General features: G+C 36.3%; 1 protein-coding gene across 7 annotated transcripts in view; it reads left to right on the top strand.

Annotated features, from left to right (window-relative positions):
• The window catches only part of pcdh7b (protocadherin 7b), a 470,178-nt gene that overhangs the window by 162,205 nt on the left and 283,250 nt on the right, over positions 1-24,723 (top strand). Inside the window, exon 2 of one of the 7 annotated variants that reach the window (XM_051928253.1) lies at positions 21,218-21,879. The exons of the other annotated variants lie outside the window; for them this stretch is intronic. Within the exon in view, the coding sequence (XP_051784213.1) occupies positions 21,218-21,316 (99 nt within the window). The 3' untranslated portion in view covers positions 21,317-21,879. Of the gene's footprint in view, positions 1-21,217; positions 21,880-24,723 lie in introns of those variants that run through there. 7 annotated transcript variants of the gene reach the window in all.

Here is a 24,723-nt window from a genome sequence, read left to right as displayed (position 1 = left end):
CACCTAGTTATTTTATTTTTTGAATTAACAAATATATGATTATGCAAAATGCTACTTTTTTATTACAGTATTAAAAAATTATTATTGGACAGGCCTAGCTGTCTGATTGGGTGGTATAACAGATCTAGTTTTAAATTACTTTAGCTTACCATTTTTTAGTTTAAAATCAGCAAACGGTTACTTTTTTGTTGTGGTACAGTGACACAATGGCTAGCACTGCTGCATCACAGGTCTAGAATCCTGTGCTGAAACTGTCTTACAGTAACTAATGTATCTTTGTGGCATTTGCTCTTATTCTCCCTGTGCCTAAGTGGCTTTTTCTCTGGGTATTGCTGTATTTCTCTCATATCTCTAATGTACGAGTGAAATAAAAATGAGTGTTTTTAAATTGGTTTGGTGTGAGATGCACTGCAGTGGAATGATAGTAGATACTACCAGGATAGTCTCCATGCTCCCTTGATCCTGAACTGGATTGAGTGATGTTTATAATTGCTAGTTAAATGCACCATAATCAAATGTTTGCAGAAATGGTTTTCATGTAGAATTTTGAATATTGTCTGGTTAATATTTATAGTTTTTTTTCTCAGCTTCATCACTGTCTATGTTGGTTTCCATATTCTCGATATGTTTGTGAGTATACTTATATGGACTAGTATCCCGTCCTGCTTTGGTTTTCGCATTGCCCAAAAATTCTCAAAACAGGATCTGATTTTCCATGACTTTATATTCAAAAAACTAGAATTAGATATAGAATGGATGGCTAAGAGTTTAAAAAAATATTTACCCAGAAAGTGTTTGTCTGTTTGTCCAAATATATTTTCAAGACATTAAAGACATTCATAAAAGTATTAGAAAATACCGAAATAAGTAATGGGTGCTTCATAACATGAATCCTAACACTAAGTCAAAGAGCATGCCAAAACAGTGAGCTCTCTAACCACTCTTGAACAATAAAATATAAGCAGGAAATGAAAAGCAGAATGAACTAAAAACTGTACTTATTAGATGTGTCTAAAAAGTTTAATGTCCTTCTACATTTTCATCTATTGACATCTTTCAAACTTTTTACTCACATTATGCTTAATAACAGCGTATTGCATTACCTTACGCTTCACAATCAATGCAACGTCAAGACACTGACTTAAACTGGATAGGATCACATAACAACTACTTGCCAGATGTGTGTGCCTTTTCATTCAGTTTTACTTTTGAATGCAGATTCATTTATATTAAGGACTGGATGTATTTGATGTCTGTTGTTGTTTTTCTATCTTTCCTCCCATTTTCTAATTCGTTTCCCAACATCGGGGTGCCAGGAGACTGGCGCCTCTGCCATCGGCATTAAGCACATGGCAACAGTTAATAGCTGGGCACACTGATGGACAAAACCCATTTAATACCTACAGGGCCAATTTGTGTCTCAACATGCATGTGTGGGATATAGGAGGTACACTTTCTTTTAATAATTTAACAACAATCTTTGTGATTTAATTTATTAACGGTAGTGATTCTTTAATATGGAATATTAAATGTTAGACATTTCATATGTATTAGAATTCAGAATGGTGAGATGACAAAGAAGGTTTGAGTGCATTTTTATATTCTATCAACTCTGTCTTGCCCCCCATTCACCTATCTTGATTTTTCTTTTATGTTTTATCTGTCCCCATTATTTTACACTAAGCACCATTGACTCCAGCAGATGCTACTTCAGCTGTGATTTAATTACTCTTTAATTGCCAAGATGAAACAAATTGTCCAGCTAGAACCATTGCAACTAAACCTCTAAAATAACATTGTGTCTTTGGGCTTTGCCCCAGACTGCATTGAAGTGGCTAATGATAGAGCTATACCTTACAAATACTAAAAAGAAAGTTTCAGTAAGATTCATTGGATTTATTTATTTGTTTTTTTTTCCTTCCTTAACTTTTTTTGTCACTAGGTCATTGGTATTTAGACCTTAGGATATTTTAATAGTTATAATGTTGTTGGGTAGCAAGAGTGTCAGACAATACATTTTAAAGATGCCAAATCAGTTCTTTCTGATAATTTTACATACTACATGCATCCTCAAAGCTATCTCATTATACACTGGTACACTACCCTCTTTTGTTAAACAATCAGTAAGAATATACAAGTTAAACACAATAGTGAACAGCAGTTAACTAATATGTGGCTCATTTATTGAGAGGAACATAGGAAATTAAAGTGTGAAAACTTGAATATTGGACACCAGCATTTTCATTACTTCCTTTACATACTTAAAACATATTATATCTTTGTTTCACTGACTTTCAATGTTAGTTGACTAACAAGTAATATTTTTAAATTTTTTTCTATACCTTATTGTTTCCTTTCTTTGTCAGTTAATCGTGCCCTGGATATGTTTGATTATTTATAACCATAACCCTAACTCAAATTTTCTTTGCTTTTGAGCTTACTTCTACTATTTTTAACTTGCACCTATACTGACCCTCTTTACAGCTTGTAACATTGTGCAAGGTAAGATGTTCATGACCTGCCTGATTAGGTTAAAGACACAAACCCCTTCCACCACATTGTGGGGCTGGCTGAGACTTTCTAGTGAGTTTGTATTCTTTTTCCTGCAAATACAGATCTAAAATTCGTAACTTTTTATTGTCATGAACATGGGGTCCCTAAGTACAATAAGACAAAAAATGACTTAAAAATGCCCACTAGAGGTGGGAACTATGAAAACCCAGCTCATAAAGGGCAATCATAATTTTTTTTATAAATAAAACTTTCAATTAAATAAAAATGTTGTTATGACTAAAAATGTTCTAAAACTGTAAAGATTCAAAGAGCACAAAAGGCACAGCAGGGTTTGCCTGAAAAGGCAATCCAAGGCAAACAAGTCCCAAAAACACAAATCCAAAGGATATTAAAAAAAAAAAAAAAAAAAAAAAGGGCAAAAAGGTCAAAATCTCAAACAGTAAATGATAAACAAAACAATAAACACTAGAACTTGTCAACATTCATTGCATTCAATGAACTGCAAGGAACTCTGGGTTTTCCTCAGCCTTTAAAGGGCAGAAAGCAGTCCCTTGACAGTGATGGGCAGGAGCACCCACAAAATACATGGCACATAGTAAAAGATATATAGACCCAAAGAAAGTAAATAGACCATAAAATTAATAAGAAACACAAAATAATGTAAGTAATTAACACCAGTAAATTAATTAACTGAAAGGAATTGAAAATGGACAGAGAAGATATAAAAAGAAATTTGAACACCAACCAAGCGAAGAATCCTGACTTAAATATAACTGAAAACTGAACTTACAGCAACCAAAACAATGTTATTTTTACTGTTAAAAATAGCCCAAAATGCTTCATTGGTTTTTAAATGAAGCCGAAAAAACGCAACCTGTAAAAGCCCTTTTTTTCACAGTGGAAACCAATCAAAAACAGTCCAACTAGGCTGGAAAACAACAAGACCTGCAGTCGTGCATGCTGATTCAAGTACACTTCTCTGTTGCACACAGAATGGAGTGTAGTCAGATGTAGGTTGGTTGACCGAGTACTACCAGAAAGGTAGGTAGGTAGGTAGGTAGGTAGGTAGGTAGGTAGGTAGGTAGATAGATAGATAGATAGATAGATAGATAGATAGATAGATAGATAGATAGATAGATACTTTATTAATCCCAAGGGGAAATTCACATACTCCGGCAGTACCTTACTGATACAAAAAACAATATTAAATTAAAGATTGATAATAATGCAGGTAAAAACAGACAATAACTTTATATAATGTTATGTTATGTTCTTTCTTCCACAGTTAACATTTACCCCCCCCCCCCCCCCCCCCCCCCCCCCCCGGGTGTAATTGAAAAGTCGCATAGTTTGGGGGAGGAATGATCTCCTCAGTCTGTCAGTGGAGCAGGACAGTGACAGCAGTCTGTCGCTGAAGCTGCTCTTCTGTCTGGAGATGACACTGTTTAGTGGATGCAGTGGATTTTCAATAATTGATAGGAGCCTGCTGAGCGCCCGTCGCTCTGCCACAGATGTCAAACTGTCCAGCTCCATGCCAACAATAGAGCCTGCCTTCCTCACCAGTTTGTCCATCAGTATTGGCAGTCCAGTCTAATTTATCATCCAGCTGCACTCCCGGGTATTTATAGGTATGACATTAAATATGTATTTTTTTATTCAATTTGTTAATAATGCAGGAGTAGGACTCAGTACTACTTTAGTACGTGAATGACTTTAAGTGCAGGTGGAAGCTCCTGTTGCACTTCATGCAACTGTTGTTACGGTTCTGCCTTTGTGTCCAGAAACGGTTTCCTAAGCTTTATGACCTTAGTCTCGGAAAGTCTTTCCCAGTAGGACAACTGGGATATTTTCCTTAATAAAGAGTGGCATTGCACATGTACTTTGTGAGCATGCCCGTGTCGATCAAACACAGGAAGCTCTGCAGTCTACTTGTGACTTTATGCTGTAGGAAGATAAGTAAATAAATATAGGTAAATAACATATAAATGTTTTTCATATGAAGACCATCAAGAAACATAATCAGAAACAGAACTTTCCATGATACCTTGGCAAGCTTGGCATGCACTGCTGTTTCATTGAAGGACATATGCATGGCAGATTGACTGACAGGATGACGCCCACCCTGTTGCTGCATCCAAACAGTGCCATCTTTCACCTTTACACCAGGTGCAGCTGCGTTGTTCTTATGTGTGAGTGGACATTTCTTGTGGCAAGGGCTTCTGTTCTCTTTTTCCAATGTAGAAACCTCATACTCATCTGAGTTCACCTCTGCTATAGCATGTCTTTATTTGAAAACAGCAGTGTCAGATCAATGGGTTCATGAACGAGAAAAAAACTGAATGAAAAAAAAACGCTAACCTTTACAAGTACCATAAATTTACACCGGCTGTTACAGACTCAAATCAAAAGTGTGTTTTTATTCTATAATAGTAACAATAAGAGCAGCTCACCACTCAAAGCGGTAATTCGGGAAATGCCCGGGATTGAATCCGCAACCTCTTAATTTCTTTTTCTTGATTTATATTCTTGAATACGAGTGCACTTGTTTAATTATACATGTACCTTTTGTGAAAGTGTTTATTTGATATTTGGACTTTAGTCTTCACACATTATACACTTCATGTCAAAATTTTGTCATTAGTACTATAACATGAAAACGGTTTCTGTTTTAGCTATGTGTTCAGCATTTGTTGCCTCGCATTTCCTGTCATCCTACATTTACATAGATTGTTGTTGACACGGAACACACATGAAATGCATGTGTTCCAAATAACAATATATTATTTACCCTATACAACTCCAGGGGAGGGGGGATGGGACAGCAGGCTGTTTGCTGCTTGTGCTGATCGACACATTTAAAAAACAAAAGACACTGATGGAGAGGTGCAAAGGAATTTACGGTGGCCTGGGATTACGAGTTTTTTCGTAGGCTTCAGGGATTCTAGTCTTAAATGCTCATTACATGCTAACAGTTTGATTCTAATCCTATTCCATGCTTATTTCTGCAGCAGTGTAGCCTCTTACATGACCATCACTCACAGCAGTTCACCGCTCCTGCTCCTTGAAATCGAAGCAGATAAGTGAGCAACTTAACTTATGTAGAAATTTATTAGGGATGGTTCTGTGACAATTACCGTTTAGTTGCAGTAACTAAACTTGTACTCAGTGTTTCTACTAAACAGCCTTGCAGCAGCTTAATCTGAAGATTGTAATGATGCAGTATGTCTCTGAAACTGCACTTATCCCACAGTGATCTGCTACTTGTTATGTTTGTATGCCGGCAAAAAATTTTACTTGAGAGTTTAGCACAAATATTAAATCTCCATCGGCTACTTTTAAGTTTAAGAAATTTGAACTACAGTTAGCCACACAACCTCCACATCCAACAACTAACAATGGCACAATAATCTTTTCATCACTTGAGTTGGAATCTACTTTTTATGAAAGCAATTTCTGTCACAGAATGTAAAATGTTATTATAAAACATTTTATGTACACTACAAATACATACATTTAATTACATTCTATGAAAGAACTTGCAGAGCAGATTTTTTTTTTTCTTAGAAGACTGTGTGACTGTTTTCTTCTATTGTGTGGAGTGATGTTTATATAAGCTATAACTTTGTGATGGCCAGTGCAATTTTCAGCAGAAGTGTGTCAGAAAACACTGTGTTGGCTCCATTATACCAACAAGATAATGCTTCACTGCAACTGTAACTGCAAAGTCAGACGTTTTTATTTTTAGTTTTCTTTTCAGTCATTCTGGTGTTGATTATTTGCCATATAATATTATTTATTTGGTATCTATCTGTCTATCATCAGTGTAATTTTTGAATATGACTCACCTTTACAAAAATATGTGTTAAACAAAATTTTGATAAACCCTTTGAAGTCACTAAAAATGTTCCAACTTTTAAATCAGCTAACCAAGTCCCCAAACGCACCTGAATATTATGCCACGCGAATATTTCCTTGCTTGTTTATCATTGATGTTGAGTAGGAGAATTGCCCCTCTGACACCTTTAAGAGAATTGTGTCATGCTTCATTGCTCACTCAGCCACATCACTGCAAAGTCTGCAAATCCTTTGTCAACAATAGTTCTAGGTTGACCATGCAGAAAAAGGTAACTGCTTGCTGGATAAGGAAACCCTGCATAAGATATGCAGGCTTGTTTTGACCGATGATAGAACTGAAAATCTTTGCCCTTGGCTTCCAATATAACTTTAACCACAGCAGACTGAAAAACTTGAGATTCAATTCAATTTATTTTTTAAAGCACAGTTCCACTTACTGCCCAAGTCCAATATACTATTTTTTATACCGTATATAAAAAAATGAGAAAATATTTTGAAATCTGACACCAAACCCTGGCAGGCACTTCAGAAGCTAAAGCTGATGTCTCATTCATGGCACCAATGCATTAATATGCATCAGTTCCAAAAATAAAAAGAACCCCATAAATGTAATCGATATAAACAATTTAGAGTAGATATTGTATTCATTGATTTTTTTTTTTAAATTAGCAATATATTTAATATAATTTCTGGCGATATCAAATATACTGGTGCTTGGCTAGTGGTGCTTTCCAGTGCTTTTAGCATCATGAGTGAGACTTGAATATCATCCATTTATTCATCCATCTCTTTTTAAACCTGTCTAATAAAGTCTAGGGTTCTGGGCAGCCTAACCTTACAGCACTGGGCGCAAGCTGACCTTATTTAACTGTCTGCCTCTGAATACGATCAGTGAAGATTTATAAGTACCAGTAAAGCCTTACTATAAAATATCTGTTCAGTTCCCTACATTGTGAATTGCAATATATTAACATTAAACTGTTTTTATTAAAATGTGCCTTCTTGTCTGAGAGAAACATTGTTGTGTTGCGCCTTCCTTCTTGTGTGAGAAGTTCATGCGAAGCAAATGGGAAAGTGAAATGATAAACAAAATGTTAAATAAAGTATGTAATATCCAAACACTCCTCTACAGTGACTTTATAGGCCACTACAACTAAGCGGTTTGTCTTATTTACCTGCTTCCCTCTCAGATGTTCTACTGATGCTCAAGGGTATACATGTTCCTCTTTCTTTAAACATGCATGCTACAGTATGATGCCAGCCTCTGTTACAGACATCTGAAATAGAAAAATGACACCGAAAGGTAGAGTTCAACATTAAAACAACAGAAGACTGTGGTAAAGCACGTTTATGGGTCCATTGCAGTGTGTGTGTTTTTATAAAAGGCTACGCTCAGGCTCGGGGTTGGGGGCACAGGTGCACATGGTAGCATGGCCAGGCATGAGGAAACTGGGTGATTGCACATTCATGTGCGGATGTGGTCAGCCCAGCTCGTTTCCTCATTAGCACTCTGGGAGTCATAATCAAGACACCTATGCCCACATTTATATAAAAGAGCCTGAGCAAGATAGACAAGAAAGAAAGAAAGAAAGAAAGAAAGAAAGAAAGAAAGAAAGAAAGAAAGAAAGAAAGAAAGAAAGAAAGAAAGAAAGAAAGAAAGAAAGAAAGACAGGCAGGCAGGCAGTTTGAACCAAAAGGATAGAAGATTTAGGATTCTGGCAGAGCGGGTGCCATAGTGAGGAGGCAGGTGGCCGCAGAGTGGCCTTAGGTAGAGCAAGCAGATATCACTCATGACGCTGTGTCACTCCTGCTGAGCACTCAAAGAGCAGGATCAACCAGCTGCTACAATCAGCTCCCACTGAATGCCATGGGACGGCAGATTCCACCCACACTAAATGACAAGCATATTAGGTGTATTGTCTACTCTAGACCGGCCCCATGTAAGTTTGCTCTGGCTGGCAAGTACTGTATAAACATTCATATTACAGAGTAGTTTTGTTACAGGAATTTAATTATGCCCAGTGTCAGTATATTTAATGTAGCTATGTGAATAAGCAAGCCCTGAAATGGACTAGTGCAACATCCAGGACTGGATCCTGTCTTGCATTCAATACTCTTGGGATAGACTCTGGGCTCTACAACATGGAGTAAGGAGGTTGATATGGGATAGGTGATTGGATGGATGCCTTTTTTAAGGTGTTTTGAGTTACTAATGATAGACAGGTTGATGCTGCCATTGCATGTGTTGCTGTGTTCAACAGTATTATTGTCAGAATTGAAACTGATGTATGATCACCCTGATACCCATAAATTTACAAAAATGTGTAGGAATATGATATATTTGTGTGTTAATGCTTTAATCATGCCTAATGAATAGCAGATGGAAAAGGGTGTAAGATGGCAGAGGTAACCCATAGCAAAGGAAGTTAGATCACTGCCCCTGGGAAGAGGTGGACAAAGTTCCCATAGATTTATATAGGATAGGCACCCCAGCATAAATCAAAAATTTCAGACCATTTTTATAATGATAGAGTAAGGTTGTGAAGGGCTGCTAGGGCAATATGGCCTCATTAAGGGATATGAAGGTTCAGGGGTATAAACAGACCTTTGGCCACAGGAAACAGTTGACATCTGGTGTCACGGTTGGGCTGCCCTGATTCCAGGGTTAACTCTAAGCATTTGTAAATTCATAGGTAGGTTACATAGAAGAGGGACAGAGATAAGAAGTTGGCAGGTAGGCAAGCCTCCTTACATATAGATAGACACTTTATTGATCGCGAGGGAAATTTAAGTACCAATAGCCAAGAATTATATCAAGTTAAATACAAACACTTAAGTACACACTATACAAATAATGCAATCACAAGCTGGTGCAAACAATAATGCCAGTGCAATGGGAATTGTGCAAATAATATTGTACTTCCAAAATGACAGGTAGCACATAATATTAAAGTGACAGGTATTTACGTGACATTAATATTAAAGTAAGATAAAATAAATTGACATGTCTTAAGCTGACAGGGTGACGTGTTTAAAGTGACATGTTATTGACCAGGAAATGAGGTATCAGATGTAGTGCATAGCTAATACAGCTAATATAACTTATGAACAGTGAAGTAGCATCAGGCCCAGAACTCAACCACTCCCCACCCCTGTTGGGAAGAGTTAAAGAGTCTATTGTCTCTGGGGACAAAAGATCTTTTGTATCTGTCCGTATTGCAGTTCTGTGATAGCAGCCTACCACTAAACCAACTCCTCTGGTTAATTATGGTGGTGTATGATGGGTGATGTTTATTGTCTATAATAGATAGCAGCTTGCATAGTGTCCTTCTCTCTGCAACTGTCACCACAGAAGACACACCAACCACAGATCCTGCTCATCTGATCAGCTTATGAATACACTCAGCATCTCTCTTCTTCAGGCTAAAGCATAGATGAGTGTTCTGGCAACCAACAACTGATAGAACATCTGCACGAGTTTCTTACATATGTTAAAAGGAGCCCACCCTCCTCAGAAAATAGAGCTGGCTTTGCCCCTTCCTGAACACAGCCTTTGTGTTCTCTGACCAGTCAAGCCTGTCATCCAACTGCATTCCAAGATATTTATAGGTTTCTGACACACTCCACATCAGCCCCTTCAATGGAGACAGGTCTCAGTGGTGGTCTAGACCTTCGGCAGTCCCCGACCATCTCCTCGGTTTTGGAAATTTAAAACAGCAATTGGTTTGACCGACACTATCCCACAAAGTCATTCATCAGACCCCTGTAATCCTCCTTCTCCTGTCCATCACTGACACACCTCACAATGGCAGTGTCATCTGAGAACTTCTGCATGTGGCATGTTTCTGAGTTGTAGCTAAAGTCTGATGTGTACAGGTTGAGGAGGAAAGGGGAGTTCCCTGTGAAGCTACCGATTAAAGTCTGTGATGCGCAGTTCCCCAGTCTGACAAACTGAGGTCTTCCAGTGAGGTAATCTGTAATCCAGTCCACCAATTGCGAGTCCACTCCCATCCTGGACAGCTTGTCCCTCAGTAGAAGGGGCTGGATGGTGTTGAAGTGGGCACAGAGAAGCTGTGGATTTTGTCTGTTTTTTGTTTGCTAATGTGTATACTCCTGTTTTTTTATCCCTTGTTTTTTGTTTTATATACTTTGTCATTATTCTGTGGTGCTGTTGGAATTACTACTGCATATACCTGTTTCATAAATAAGGGACATTTTCTTGGGATCACTACTGTATGTGCCTGTTTCATAAATAAGATGCCATTTTCTTTAACATTCCTTTACTAAACATTACTTCATCATAAGTGTCCAGTCTCATGTGCACATACTGTATGCAATAATGTCTACAAAATGAGTTCAATAGCAGTTATCTTATATTATATTAATCTGTCAATAAAGTTGCCTTTGTAAGATTCAGTAATAGCCACATCTACCTCGCCATATAATATAAAACAATAGGAAATAACTTGAGGTAAGAGTAAATGCATGTTGGGGAATAGAATCAGATATTACAACTCAGGAATCTGTTATGCCGCTGTTTTATTATTTTTAAAAATCTGGCCTTCTTTCAACGTAAGTGTTCAGTGTCAATTTGGTTCAGTGTTGCGGTCCTTGTATTCTTTCCCACTTTAATCTGTTTTCAATTAAGGGACAGTTATTAATGTTCCTCATTTTTGTGTAACGGAAAGCATTGTTTAAAAAAAAAAGAAAAAAGAGAGAGATTATGTTGGCACAAGCCAGAAGTGAAAATGTGGACATTGTATTGAAACAAGTCATGTTTTATAGTGTGCAGATGTATGAACTGTACGTCTTGAAAGCTCCCATAAGGCAGCCAGATCCAACTCGGAAGAAGTACAGAAAGAGAAACCATTATGCCAATATACAGGTTTCAATGTTTGTATGTGTGTGGAGTCCATACAGTTGTTTATATAACACACATATACTGCATTTGGTATCTGTGTAAGCACATATACAGTACTTATTTAAACATATGTATGTATAAACATATATAATGTAAAATGATGGGTCATAAAGTCATTGTAAGCCTTTCAGTTTTATTAACTGTGTTTTTCAAGCAGTATGAGAAGGATAGGATGGAATTTAGTGTGGTTTAGGCTTTAGTCCAGTTTATTTTTGTAATTCAGGTCTTATATCAAAGAAGAAGCCACAGAATATATGGGGGAAAAATAGTATAAAAAAGAGATAATTAAAATTAAATTAGGAAGAAAGTAGAAGAAATGGATGCTACAATGTTACAATGATTACTATTGTTGCCTCATAGCTTTAGGGTTTCATTTTATTCTAACCCAATGAATAGGATAGCCATCTTATAGACTTAAAGTCATTAATTTTATCACAACACAAGTACAACATATGTGATTATTTGAATGAGTAATTTTGTAGACTGTGCTTCCTCAGATATTGCAGAAATTGTGTTATTGTTATACCTGCAACATAAAATATAAATAAGAGATGAATCTGGTCTAGCAACAAGACTTCTGTGTATTGTGAAGCTTTAGCAAACAAGAATAACACTGGGCTTTTGCCTCACGGCTCCAGATGCAGACTTTGTTTGAATCCTTGCCAGGTCACTATGGAATTTTTGCTTTTTTCCACTTGCCTGTCTGGGGTATCTCTTACTATTTAGTTTACCTCACACATTATAAAGATGTGAATGTCAGGTTAACTGGCCCATTGTGAGGGAGTGTAGGCCAGTGGAAAAGTGTGCCCAATGATGAGCTGGCATCCCACTTCTTGAAGATGAATTGTTAGACAGAAAAGAAATGTTAGGACTAGATTAAAAAAAAAATCAGTAAAATCCTAGTAACCTTTACTGTGGGCATACTAAGTGCATTAAAAAGGCAATGTTCTTGAATCTTGATTCGTCTTGGCTGTAAATGATTGCAATGCACTTATCTCTCTTTGCTGCTGACAACTTTCTCTGTTGTGAATTGCTCCTGAAATAGAAAGGTAGCACCAAGGTGTACTGGAAGTAGGAGAAAAGAAGTGAGAAACACTAAAGGCATTAATCTTATAGAGTTTTATAAAATGCGTTATAAAAAAAAAAAAGAAGTATTTTGTGTCAAAAAAGCAACTTCAGCAGACCCAGTGGGGTTATTTAATAGGCAAGAAATATATAAAAGAGTGAGTTTAAAATGTTTACTGCAAGACAAACATACTATAGGTTGGCATATTTGCACTGGCTGGAATATCATACCATAATCTTGCATCTGTAATTAAGTTTTTTTTACATCTTCCAAGTATATTTTCTATTTTTTGCAACCTAAGAGTAACAGTAATTACCATCCTTTGAATGTGATGTACTTTTAGTTTATAAATGCCTATGAGTTTACTAGGAAATGGCGGTACTGATTTCTTTAGCATTTAGAGTGATGATAGAAGAATTTCAAAATCAGTGTTAAATGTACCTGTTCACTAATGAGACTCTAATCAATTGACATCTGTAAAGTAATAGCATGTCAATAGTTCAGTTTTTATTTTAGTTACAGTCCTGACTGCATTCTCAATAGGTGCTCGACAGGTTGACTAAGTATACTAGAGTACCCTAATATGCTAAAGATGACTGCATGTAACCAAAAGACAGTAATTAGATCAAGAAAGCATATTTCTGATACAGTCTTAATGTGGTATGACAGTCCTCTCTCAAAATAACTCCTTGGTTCCATGCCAATGTTATAAGGATAAACATCACTGATGGCATTCTGTTCTAGTGAGCACAATACAAACACACACACACAGAATGAACCTTTCTACCAGCTGTCACCATTTTCAAATGTTTGTGAAAGTAAAAAAAAAAAAAAAAAAAAACATATATAAACATCTGCAGTATTAATATTATATAAACTAAGATAATTTATGTCATCTCTAAATCCTAAGCAGTTGTGTTCAGCTAAGAGACTGACTGAAGTAAGAAGCGAACAAAAGTACAGGCTGTGCACTTTCAAAGGTTTATGAGGCTTTGTTTGATTGCTGATCTTGTCACTCATCATGGCACCTACTGCATTCCATCTATCAGCAAAGGAGGAGGTTACACAAATAAAAGAAAGCAGCTTATTCATGGGAAAGAAAAATTAAAAAATATAATCATACAGCAATGAGACGCCCCCTCTTCCTTTCTTCAAAATATGAGAAGCGAATATGGAAATGGGCTATTTATATACATCTATTCACTTCAAAATATGGATATGCTAATAAAGTAATGTGACAGATTTAGTGGATGATTAATACAGTGAATTATACTCTTTGGACTCGCAATAAATTTGTTTTTCTAATAATATTTCAGGTATATGGCTTTTATATAAGCTGCCATATTTTATTTATGTTAATGATATGCAGTTATATAGTGCAGGAGTTTTTTCTTTTACATTTCAGATAATCAGGGGAGGCTGCAAAAACCAGCAGTCCAATGATCTTCCCAGATTCCCAGACAATAAGTCTGTTTTAAGAGGCAGCATGTTGCTGCAACGGCTAGTAGTGTAACCGCCTAACAGCACTTAAGAACCATTTTCAATTCTGCCCTCTTCTGTATGGCATTTCTATGCTCTCTCTATGATTGTGTGGGAACTTCAGTTCTCTAGTTAGTCTAAATACATGCTAGCAAGTTAATTGGTGTGTCTAAACTGATAATATTCTGTACAGCATGAAAACTAAGAAACCTAACGGTATATTCGGTTACACAGTATGCAGTGCTGAGCTCAAGTCAAGGGGCTCATTCTTAAGTTATACATTATAATTGTGAAGCCACAACAGGGATATTGTGTTCAGTTTCAGTCTCATTACCACAAAAAATAGCAGCACTAGAAGAAGACCAGAGGCAAGCTATTAGACATATTCTTAGAATTGTGAAGTGTGAGCCATGAAGAAAAATTGAAGGAGTTGAACCTTTTCAGTTAAAGCAAAAGGAAATAGAGAAGACATGACGGACGTTTCTAAAGTTATGAAAGAAATGAGCAGCTTGGGCACTTACTGTTATTTTAAAATGAGTACTTCAACACAAACTTGGGCATACAGGTGGACAAAACTTAAGGGTAATTTCACACAAATAGTAAAGTGTTTCTTCAAACAGACATATCTTGTATGCATAGGATAGGTTAAAAAGTAGTGTGGAAGATGCTGTGTATAATTTGGACCTCTATAGTTCTCAATCTCACGATGTAGCCAAAGTTAGCCAAAAAAAATGATCTGATAAGTCATAATGAGCTGATTGGCTTGTACTTATCCATATTTTTATGAGCATACTTTATGTATATGGAGATGGACTTGCTTTCCATTGGGTTAGCCCTTTTATCCCCCGTGTCTGTTGCTGTCAGGGTTAAGCTCCATCCTCTTTGTAATTCTGAATTTAGTAAGCTGGTAAATAGCTGAACTGATGGATATTGTTAGCTATGTAACTATGATAGTTAGCTACTATCAACTACAATGGCAACAATTTTACTTTTTGAACCTCTTTTTACTAAAATTCATCTGTACATCAGTTAGCATCCCCATTTAATTCAAAGTCACAGAACCCTGCCAAGTGTTTTGTGTTACTTAAAACAAGGTCTTCATTACCTGTTTCACTTTGAGCTTCTTTCAGTATGTAAAAACAGTGAGAGCCCCTGGAGTCTGGGGACTCTAATTAACACATTGGACTCCCTAAAAGCAACAAAAGGGGTGTGCAAAAATAAACTTTGAAAACACCTTATTATGTTATAAATCATTCTGTGCCCATTACTGGGTTCACAGTAAAATATTGTAGCAGCTGGCAGACAGGTCTTCAAAGGCAAAGTGGGAAGACAATGGTCTACAAATGCTGTACAAGCTGGTCAGTACTAGATGATTGAGTGATAGCAGTTCATCTGCAGGAAAGGGATCTGCGTCCTCTAACAAGCCTCAAGAGGTTCCAAGAAAGAGAAAAGAATTTTCACAGAAGAACAATAAATAGAGCCCCACATAGCCTTGGTCTTAGTGATGCTGAATTGTGTGATGGTGGAAAGCAAAAAATGACAGAGCTTGCGGAAACCATCATACGGACAATAGTCACAATGAAGGGGCAAACTGCTTCTTCTTCTTCTTCTTCTTTCTGCTGCTCCTGTTAGGGGTTGCCACAGTGGATTATCTTCTTCCATATTTTTCCGTCCTCTGCATCTTGTTCTGTTACACCCATCACCTGCATGTCCTCTCTCACCACATCCATAAACCTTCTCTTAGGCCTTCCTCTTTTCCTTTTCCCTGACAGCTCTATCCTTAGCATCCTTCTCCCAATATACCCAGCATCTCTCCTCTGCACATGTCAAACCAACACAATCTAGCCTCTCTCACTTTGTCTCCCAACCTTCCAACTTGAGCTGACCCTCTAATGTACTCATTTCTAATCCTATCCATCCTCGTCACACCCAGTGCAAATCTTAGCATCTTTAACTCTGCTACCTCCAGCTCTGTCTCGTGCTTTGTGGTCAGTGCCACCGTCTCCAACCTTCCCTTTCACTCTTGATGATACCCGTCTGTCACAAATGAAGGGGCACACTGCATTATACCTAAAAATGACTTGCCCATGAATTTTGTGCTGTACACTAGAGCTGCAGCACTGAGAAGAAAATTGGTTCACGGCATGCCTTACACTTCAAGATGAAACAGCCATTTTTGCATTGCACATGCAGACTAAGCGACTAAGTGTAAATGTCTTATGAAAAGCCTTTATTCTGTGTTATGCTTGTCATAGGTTCAAGGGGCTGGGCCTTTTCTTTGCAGATTGAGTATCTTGTTATAATTTGCATACTCACAGCATTTCCCGTAATTAAATTATTGTATGTTTCATAAGAAATCAGTATTCAGCCAGCACTGAAGAACTAAGAGGACCCCTTGATTACCACACTGTATTTTGCACACTACCTGCTTTTGACATGATTTATATTTTCATGATCCCAACTCCTTGTTATCATGTATTTAGTGGTCTGGCCATATATTCCACAAAACCAATTCTTTAATCCTGTTTAATTTTTTTTTTCAAAAAAAAAAATCATAAAAAAAACATTATACAATTCAACTGGCCACACTTTGTTTGTATTGAAGCCTTGCAGCTACAGTATATAATGCTATAAGGCTACACACCCACACCAAAGTGGTTTTAAACAATTCATTAAATTAACAGACAAGGGACCACTAGCTCTTAAAAGTACAAAGAGACCCTAGTGAAAATTGTTGGTCTTCAATACTGTAGTCTTTATTATTGCATCTTGGAACGGCTTAGAGACCTCTTTTTTATTTATTTATTTATTTATTTTATGTATTTATTATCAATATTCAATGTTCTGAGGTGATAACCAATGGGGAGTCCACTATCCACTATATATTTTTTCTTTCAGAAAAACTGCATGTTGCATCTCTTGTCTTTTGGTCAGCCTTTTTCTCCACAATTTCAATTAATTTATAAGTATTAATCAGTTGTGAGTTAAGAAGGATAAGAAAAATAGCTTAAGCCCTTTGATGTGCATGGTACAGAGTAGCTTACTAAAAAGATGGCCTTAGGGTGAAAAGGAGTTTTAGAAAAACTTGGCAGTTACTGTAGCCTTATTTTTCAAGACAATAGCATGGCATGCTTTCCTTGCCACTGGAAATGATTATACGTATGAAGTAAAATTGGACTGAAAGATGAGAAGGATTAAATAAGATTGTGTGTGTTTGTGTGTATGTGTACAGTATGTCTATGGCTCCACAAATAACATCCAAGTAAAAATATTCTGCCTACTAGGCTTATAAAAGTGTAATTTTTTTAATGTATTGTATGAAAGGAAATTCAGGATTTTTTTTTAACTTTTGTTTTTATATTGTGGTAAATGTTATACTCTGCGGTGGGTTGGCACCCTGCCTGGGATTGGTTCCCTGCCTTGTGCCCTGTGTTGGCTGGGATTGGCTCCAGCAGACCCCCGTGACCCTGTGTTCGGATTCAGCGGGTTGGAAAATGGATGGATGGATGGATGTTATACTGCATATTGTACAAAGGCAGTGCAGGTCCAGGCCACTATAGTTTGAAAGTGTATTAATACTGACAAAGTGTTTTGACTTATCATTAGTAGTCATTAGTGTTAGATTTTAATGTACCTTTCCTAAAAAAAGAGGGAAAAACAGTTTTTCTCTGAGATGAATCAACAGTCTTTAAACAGGAAAGATGGCCTACACAAGTTCCTTTTTAACACATAATACAGTCATAAAGGATTCAATCTAAGGAGTCAAAGACACTTATTTCTGTAACACATTTTGGTACTTAAGTGTAGCTCAAATAAAAACTAAATGTATGAGAAAGATAACATTGAAGAGTTCATAACAAATGGTGGAGAGGAAAACAAAAACTGCTGGAGAAAATAAACCTGTCAGGATTCCAAGGTTGAAAGACCACACAGCTCCATCTGGACATTGTGCAGTTCTTCAATGTGATAAAGTAATTCAAGGTTATCTGCAAATGATGAAGTGTGCTAGAAGATTCAGTGTTGTATGTATCATCATAGCGGTAGCCTCCCTCAACCTTACCAGCATCAAAGCGGCTACAGAATGGCACTGCCACAACACCACCAAAGGATACGAGAAAGATTTAAAAATATTTATAAAAAATACAAATGTTTAGGACTATCTAATAGTTGTATTCTATTTCTTCACCTCTGTGAACAAGTGCAAAGCTTTAAAGATATTGTACCGTATTAGCTTTAATCTTTTACAACAGATACACCACAAACAAACATGAAAAGCCAAATTAAAAATGTGTGTTTTTAGTAGCTTTTTTAAAATGTTTGACAGTACTAAACTCATGTTTCTCTATTGGTAATTTATTCCAGATTTTAGGCGTATATAAGCTATACAATTGTGGTGAAGAAACTCTCGCTCTTCTGGGGCCAGACTCATTATTGATTTACTGTTTATTTTACCACTACAAATAAAACACTTGCTTTGAAGTTTAAAGACACCCTAGCGAATTACCTGCTTCTTCTGTACTTCTTAAAGTGAAAATGTTTCAGATAGGCCCGTGACTAAAAAATACACTGAAGTCACATTAAATCTCTATGATTGATTAGAGATCCCAAAAGTGAAGAGCAGTGATATGACTAATATGTTTTTAAAGCATCCCAAAATTGACTTCAATAAACTGATGAGAATGGTCAACACATGACATACTTTCTCAAAACAATTTTAATCCAAGTCAGGATTTTGGTGTCTAATGGGCTCAAGACCGAAACCAGCCGTGCTTGCAGGGCCCATACTTGCATTTGCTCACTTTAGAATCTTCTGTTGGCCTAAGGCAAGTCTTTTAGGGGTATACAGAGTCCCCAGACTCAAACCTACAAAGTGTCATGGGAATGTCCAAACCAAGCACTACTAAACAGTAACCCAGCACACTAGATCCGTGAGGCAGACCTAGTAATCGTTGCACTACCATACCTCCCATTGTCAATACTTAGAAATCTAATTTTACTTGAAGCAGCACATCCATGCTCAAGGTAAAATTAAAAATAAAGCAATATCCATTTTAAAAAATAGCCATCTTTCACTTGATCAAAAATCTCTCCCTTCCTTGTAATTTACTTTACTTTTTTACTTGCTTCTTTGTTATAGTCTATGGTAAACAATTCATATTTTTATGCTGTAACTGACTCCTATCGTTCACCATGATAAAAGGACCATTGTGGCTTAAGAAAGTCTCAGTCTTGCATTCTGAAAGACGAATATCTGGTCTAGTTTTCACTCCAGCATAACCTCGGCCTTGCTTAATTGCTTGTTTGGTTTTATGGATTAAGTAATTAAAGTGATATTGTGCTGTAGCTACTCATTTCATTTGGCTTTATGTTTAACTTTTGAGTGTTATAGTGATCCAGTAAATAAACATTAATGCTACTGTTGGAGAGGACCTAGGTTCAGTTTCCAGAACAAGCACTACCGCTTTGGAACTCGCACCCAAGCTTGGTACGACACCGCATGGACTTGCACGTTACAATTAATGTCAAAATTCTAAATTGGCCAGATAAGAGTGAATTTGATTGAATGCATGAGTATGCCCAGCAGTGGCCTGAAGTTTAATCTGTTTTTCATTTTGTGCTGCTTGGATATACCCCAGCTCCCTGTGACCAATTAATGGAAAAATCACAGTAATACATGGATGAACAATTGCTTTATATTCTAATGCAAGCATACAGTATAAGAATTAACAGAGAAAGTTTTATGACTTGTGAAACCTGACTGTTAATTAAGGTGATAAATTTTGTTTGCTGCTTTTTGTTCTGCAAAATGATGGAGACAGAGGTGGCTACAAGTTGTTTTGCTAATTATTTTATTCTGGAAAATGTTCTTGTTATATTTGCTAATTGCAGTATAGTTTTGGCTAGTGTTTTCATCGCTCTGGTCAAGGTGCCTTGTTAAATTTTCCATTTATTATGACTCAGTAATTACTAGATATGAGAATCATTAAGTTTTGATTTAGTTTAATTTCATTTCTAAACTGGCACCATTCCTATCTCACACCTGTGTAGCTGAATCTGCTATATACAGTATAAGTTTAAGGTGGTGTCTTCCCTTTAACTATTTTGGAGTGTACCAGATTCTGTATAATTGAAACAAAAATCATTTGTGTTAACCATTAGTGGTAATGACACTATTGGTAACAGTCAGAGGGAACTACAACTACAATTTTTAGCCATGGATGACCCAGAAACTAATGCAAAGGATGACCTAGAAACTAATGCAAATGTTTTTTTTAGCAGTTTCACAAATCACTAATGGGCAAACTAACATAGCCTCACAAAGATACCGGAAAGGATAACTAGTATGGTACTCCCAGGTACAACTTGAGGGTATGTAGAACATGTTGGAGTACCTTGTGCTCTTAGAGGGAGCTCATCCAAAGCACACCACCAGAGTTTTGAAAGGACACCCAATAATCTAAAAGAAGTTTGGGAGAGTTATTCAGAGTAGTCTTATCTTGAGGCTAGAGTTGGGAAGTCATTTGAGACAAAAGTTCAATTGGAGGGAGTAAGAAAAGTCAGAAGTAAGACAAAGAAAGGGATTTGTACAAGAAGGTGAGCAGGAATCAATGTACAGTAGTTGGTAAATGGACCAGACACCATACAGGGTAGTTAGTGTCATCTGCTCTATAGGTAGCCCTGCAAGGACAGATTTTGTTATTTTTACACTGTACCTTATGAACTTTCCTACTGTTATTGCATTCCTGTTGTCTTGTTACTTTGATTTGGGTTCAGGGTTCTCCCTTAAGCATCCTTATAGTGCAACATTGTAACACTATTTACAGAATTATAAAAGACGCACCAAATATTTACTGGCTACCAAAATAAGCAATTTACTTCTTATTGTCCATAAAAATAGTGTCTTCAGTACTGTACCGTGTTCATGTCCAAGAGTCAGTTCGTTTGATTTCAGCCAAAATGCTACAGTGGCACAGCTCTCTTACTGCAAATTTGGTGTTATACCTGGTCTAGTAATGAGCTGAACAAGGAACTCAAATCCCAAGAATCAATGCGACAGTGTGTTGAGTAAATAGTGCGTAGTCATCCTTCACTATGACCACAACATTGATTCTTGGGGATTTGACTTCTTCCCCCAGTGTACTGCTAGATCAGTGACATCACTTTTTTGCTCTTTCCATTAATTTACATGAATTTACATGGTTGCATCGTTTCACACTGTGATTTGTTTTCCCCAAGTATCCTATATTAAAATGTACTTTTCTCTATTAAAAGATAGAAAAAGAGCTATAATATTGTAAATGTGTACATTTAAAGACAAAAGCCATACCTCATTAAATATCTTGCTGCATCATTCTTATGTGCACGTCAAGTGTTCTCTGCAGGCAATAGCTGGAGTGCTGAGGCCCACTAGATGGAAAATGACTCATTCAGGATTTGGCTTTTGTGGCAGAAACATTATCACTGATACCATGAGGAATTAATTGGAAATTTCTAAGCAATAAATATGAGCATTTCTAAGAAGTAGCATTTGAGAAGGAATGTTTTGTTTTCTGTGTATTACCACATATGCTGTGTTATTGTAGGTTTCCAATGCAAACCAAAACAGACAGTAATACTAACAATGCCACAAGACAAGAAAAACTAACAATTCAGAAGGAAACTTCTAAATTGGGCCATCTTGTCTTCTCTGCCTGCTATAATATTCAGTGCTAACACTTATGAAAGAATCCACCAGGAAGCCATTTGTCATAAAGATAAATATTTGTGAAATGCAGCTGTTCCATAACCTAGTCTTCTATTAGGTTTACAAATGTATTTTAATTATTCTAGCTGGGTGCTTTACATCATTTTGCTATAAGATAAAGCTTAGATCAATAGGTCTTACACCACAGGAATACCATGCTCCAGGCAATAGATTATTCTTTTTAGAAACTTTCTTTGCATTATACATCTTCAGCACACTCTCAGCAGTATCTCTGTCAAGCTTAATATTTTCTATTCAGGATGAAATTCTACCGTGCTCACTGTCCTGCCAACTACACTTTTATACAGTAAAATTATATCAAAGTAAATTAATCTTTACTTTTTCTAACCAAATAAACATGTAACTATTTTTACCAGCTGCTTCAGATTATGTATTCATTTTATTACATCTCTGTTATATTTGCCTGTAAAACTAGCTCTGGAAAACCAATGTGTCCATTTGCCAAATGTAATACTCTATTGATTAAGCACCCGCTTGCTGTATACTGCACGGTTGTGTGTGTGTGTGTGGGTGTGTGTGTAGAATTCAGCATTCTCACACTTAGCAAAAAAAAAAAAAAAATCCTTTAATATGGTTTTCACTACTGGAAGGCATATTTTATTGATTCAGTTTTACCTATTTTACAGCCATGAATAGAGTAATGGCTTAAGGAATAATGCAGTAAAAGAAGAGAAACAATTTCAGAATCAGACACAAATATAACAGTATACTGCATTATGATTTTCAAAAGAATTAATTGGTCTAATAACAAATACCTGTACCTGACAATCATTTTAAAGATGTTGATTCATTTGGAAGCTAGGGCTAATCCTATAATGAGATATTGCTGAATAATGAAAAGAAAAAGAGTCTTCTCAGCCTTTTTGTCACCAGGGTGCACATTAAAGCAGGAAATTATAAATTAAATCTGTCCCACCTTAAGCTGAGTCTCAAAACTAAAATATCACTTAACCAATTAAGGCTACTTGAAATATATCTTCATTTTCTGGTTATAGCAGCTTGCCTGCGACAGATAGTCTGGTAGTTGTTATTGTCTGTATAATCAGTAAAGGAAATATTGTTTAAATAAATTATATGTAATTTGTTTAAACAATATTTTTCTTGCTGATGAAACAGTCAAAGACAAGTGATAAACTATATTTTAGACTGTTGCTCATACACTGTGTTTACATCAACACATTTTCTTAATCTGCTTGATTGAGTATGGGATCATGGGAAGGTGAAGGTTATCTCAACAGTAGTGGACAAAGAAACTCTGTTCAACATATCAGTCCAGTGCATGGCACACTTACTGTACATATAAACTCATATTCGTTCCAGATCAATAGATTTAATCTTATATACACATCACTAGAAGATTGAAGAAATTGTATTTGCCTGAGAAAATGCACTCAGTGGTAATATTTACAAATTATGGTAAGGCTTGGTCTCAAATCCAGAACCCTAAAGTGGTGAAGGAACAGTTCTCCCCACTACACGTCTGTATTTCCTTTATATATTCTGTAATATACACAGTATAAGATGTGTGTTTCTATAATATAGAAGAGTAGTGCAGTGGTGCCATTGCCATCCAGTATAGTTTCCTGGCTTTACATTCTGAAACCCACAAACCATACACAAACCCATGCACTCAAGTACACATCATTACCCACACGCTCACAGTGGAGCCAGTTGAGAATCATCAATCCAGTAGGAAAACAGGTATACCAGGAGGATAGCCACACAGACATGGGGCTGTGTGAAAACTGTGTGAAAGCTCCACACAGATAATGATCTGCCCCAGGATTTGAAGTAAGGGTCTGTGTGGCAGCATTGCTAACCACTGTACTGCCAGATGGATATCACAGAATACATGCATACACATATACATCATCTTGAGCTCTCAGTAGCTAGAATCAGTGGGCAAAATAGTTAGAATATGGAAAAGTGGCTTTCATTTGTAGATCTGGTAAGAGTCCTGGCTGGTGGCTGGTGATTATCACAGTAATCTAATCTTTTAAATCAGTGTGTATGTAGTGAGTCTCTCTCTACCCTCTGAATTGTTTAAGCACAATTATATACTGTTTTATATAATTATGCTGTATACTGTAGTTACCTTTTTATTCTAACACAACAGGTTCACTTTGATTTTGGCTGCCTGGGAGTTATTGTTCTCTTCTTTCATTTTTTTTTTTTACTCCTTCAAAACTTTGGCAGCTTAATAATTCTGTCCTTTTGAAAATTCTGCAAAAAATGCAATTATAAAGGAAATATATATATATATATAATATGTTGTTTTTAATCAACTTTTTTTCAATCATGGATGCAATTGATTCTATCATTTTCTTTAAATAATACCAAGATAATAGAATATAAAAACATTTCCACAACGTACCTTTAATCTCATCCTACTAAAATATAATTTTCAGAGCAAAATTAAAATCTTAAACATAGAGTAAATGGTTTATGTTTATAAATAAAATTTTAATATCTCTTATTTTTCCCCTATAAACACACATTTGTTTTCTGGATGAAAATGTAAATTACAATCTCATTTAAGCCCATTATGAAAAAAATATTGTGCATCATTACTATGTTTTATGCCAATATATAATTCTTCTATTTTTATAACCCATGAATGATCTCCTGTTAGATGATAATTGCACATAATTTGTTGCTGAATATTACTTTCAGCTTAATCAAGAAGCAAGTGGATGAATGTGTGAGGAAGCTGAATATATCAGCAATGTGAATACATTTTTAAATATGAAGTAAACCCGGGGTAAACTTGTCTGTTTTAAACTGAATAAATACAGGATGTACTGTATATTCACAGTTCATTTTATTTTATTAAAAGAGCATCTCTCATCAAAATACAGTGAGCATCTTTAAATGTCTTCTGATAAGGAATTCAATCACCCATACTCTGTAACAGTTATGCGAATTAATAAATAATTCAGATAATAAATGCTTAAAATTTAAATGAAAACCATGTATTGTTGAGAACAGTGAATCCACTGGATTCCCAGCAGTGTGTTCTTAAATCTTCCTGTAGGTTTCTCTTCTCTCCATGGGATCACTCCACCACTATGAGCCACATAGTTTCCTTAGCTTAATTATATGTTCTCATGATTTCTGAGACGC

This window comes from Erpetoichthys calabaricus, chromosome 5, assembly GCF_900747795.2.
Source record: "Erpetoichthys calabaricus chromosome 5, fErpCal1.3, whole genome shotgun sequence".
Taxonomy (NCBI): domain Eukaryota; kingdom Metazoa; phylum Chordata; class Cladistia; order Polypteriformes; family Polypteridae; genus Erpetoichthys; species Erpetoichthys calabaricus.
This window is presented reverse-complemented; position numbering and strand designations above follow the sequence as displayed.